Source organism: Trichechus manatus, unplaced genomic scaffold (assembly GCF_000243295.1).
Source record: "Trichechus manatus latirostris isolate Lorelei unplaced genomic scaffold, TriManLat1.0 scaffold00200, whole genome shotgun sequence".
Classification (NCBI taxonomy): domain Eukaryota; kingdom Metazoa; phylum Chordata; class Mammalia; order Sirenia; family Trichechidae; genus Trichechus; species Trichechus manatus.
Genome location: NW_004444136.1, coordinates 1,917,345 through 1,918,983, shown reverse-complemented (window position 1 = coordinate 1,918,983; position 1,639 = coordinate 1,917,345). Strand labels below are relative to the sequence as shown.

Genomic DNA, 1,639 nt, shown 5'->3' with positions numbered 1-1,639 from the left:
GGGTGCTAAAACACAGAGCCAGTAGTGGCGCTGGGAGGGCAGTGGTGGGGTGGAGGACTCCAGGTTCTGTCAGGTCTATGGAGAAGGAACTGATAGCTGAGAATCCAGACACATTCACCCTCCATTCATAAGTGTCGCTGCTGTTTACAGACTAGATGTCTTAATTAAAGTGCTGCTAGAAGAAGCAAATCAATTAACAGATACCTTACAAGATGGTTTATTCTACTTCACACACAGAAAATTGCTTATGAGTATCGTGTTACTGCTTTAGGTTATCAGTTAACAAACGCAGCTAATGAACAACATTGTTATCAAGTCAGATAAAAGACACACTGGGAATCCAGGCAAATTGTTAGAACACAGCACTTCGCTGTGAAATATAGCTCATTGTTCATCACACAGGGAGGGTGACCCAATCCAAGGAAAACCAGCCCACCCATCCACCTTGAGATTTCCACTATGCAGTTCCAGCAACACAGGGTTAATATTACAGGGGGAGGAGCGTTGACAGGGGCCTGTGCCACAAGACTCTTAGGTTGATGGCAGTAATTGATGTGAGTTTCCTAAGCCCCTGCAAGTTATTCCTCCATGCATAAGGTATGTACGTTATAGTGATAATCACAGAATAATTATATAAGGATAATAATAATCATTACATTTGTATAACTCTCTACAAAACACTGAAGCTGCTTTCTCCTTTAACCCTTTGTTAGCTCCCTCATTTACCTAGCCCAGGAGATCTGAGGGCCCATGGCATGGTCGTCAAGCCCCGCTTTCATTTCTTTGCATGTCCTCTCACCTCCAGTACAGCCCACCATTTCTCCTTTCTGGGAGATCAGTCCTCTATTTATAGGACTGGAGACTGCCTCACAGCCTCCATGTTTCAGTGTCCCTGAATGTTCTTAGGCCTGCATTTGATGTAGGATTCTCCTGGAAGCTAAGAAAATTAGGTCAACCATTCTAGAATATGCTGCTTTGCTATCCATAAGACCATGTGGTTTGGTTCCCATTTCCATGAGCCATTTTATGTGGGTAGGTTCCATTGCCATGAATACAATTTCATTGTAGAAGCATGAACTGCTCCTTGATGGGAGCTCAGGATAGATGGTGTGGATTTATTAGCTTAAACCCTTTCCTACATTTAGCTAAAGTGGTCATGCCTCCATGTATGCAGTCAGCATCTGGTGGAAGAGGAGCGATATGTTTCTTCAGGGCAGATGCACTGTAGATTCTATCCCTTCTCCTATTTGTCTCCTGAATTGAGTTCTGCATGTAGTTCTGTCACCAGCCTTGGCATTCAAATTCAAGAAATCCCCAAAGATGGAAATCCTGGGCAGTTGTCCAGATTGCTGAACCGCTCCTGAGGAGGCTGCTCTGTTACAGCTCAATTACCCGGGCGTCTCTGAAAAAGAAGAGAGCTGTCTAGAAGGTAACAGAATGGCTATGCTCTAACTAGGCCCTACATGTGATTATGCAACACACACAATTAAGCAGGTATGAAAGCATTGATCAGCAAATCCCAGCAAGGTGGGACAGTCTTAGTGCAACATAGGAAGGAACCTGAAAACCAATGGTTTCTAGATAAGGGGGTGGGCACTTTTCAGGCAAGGCTCAACCTAAATTTTTTTTTCTGACTGCC

General features: G+C 44.1%; 1 protein-coding gene across 4 annotated transcripts in view; it reads right to left on the bottom strand.

Moving 5' to 3' along the window:
* Window positions 1–74: 74 nt before the first annotated feature.
* The window catches only part of TMEM273 (transmembrane protein 273), a 46,079-nt gene continuing 44,514 nt past the window's right edge, over window positions 75–1,639 (bottom strand). For 2 of the 4 annotated variants that reach the window (XM_023742106.1, XM_023742103.1), the window contains one exon: window positions 75–1,418. In XM_023742106.1, the coding sequence (XP_023597874.1) occupies window positions 1,385–1,418 (34 nt within the window). In that variant the 3' untranslated portion in view covers window positions 75–1,384. The remainder of the gene's footprint in view (window positions 1,419–1,639) is intronic. The other 2 variants (XM_023742104.1, XM_023742105.1) reach the window with 1 other exon arrangement.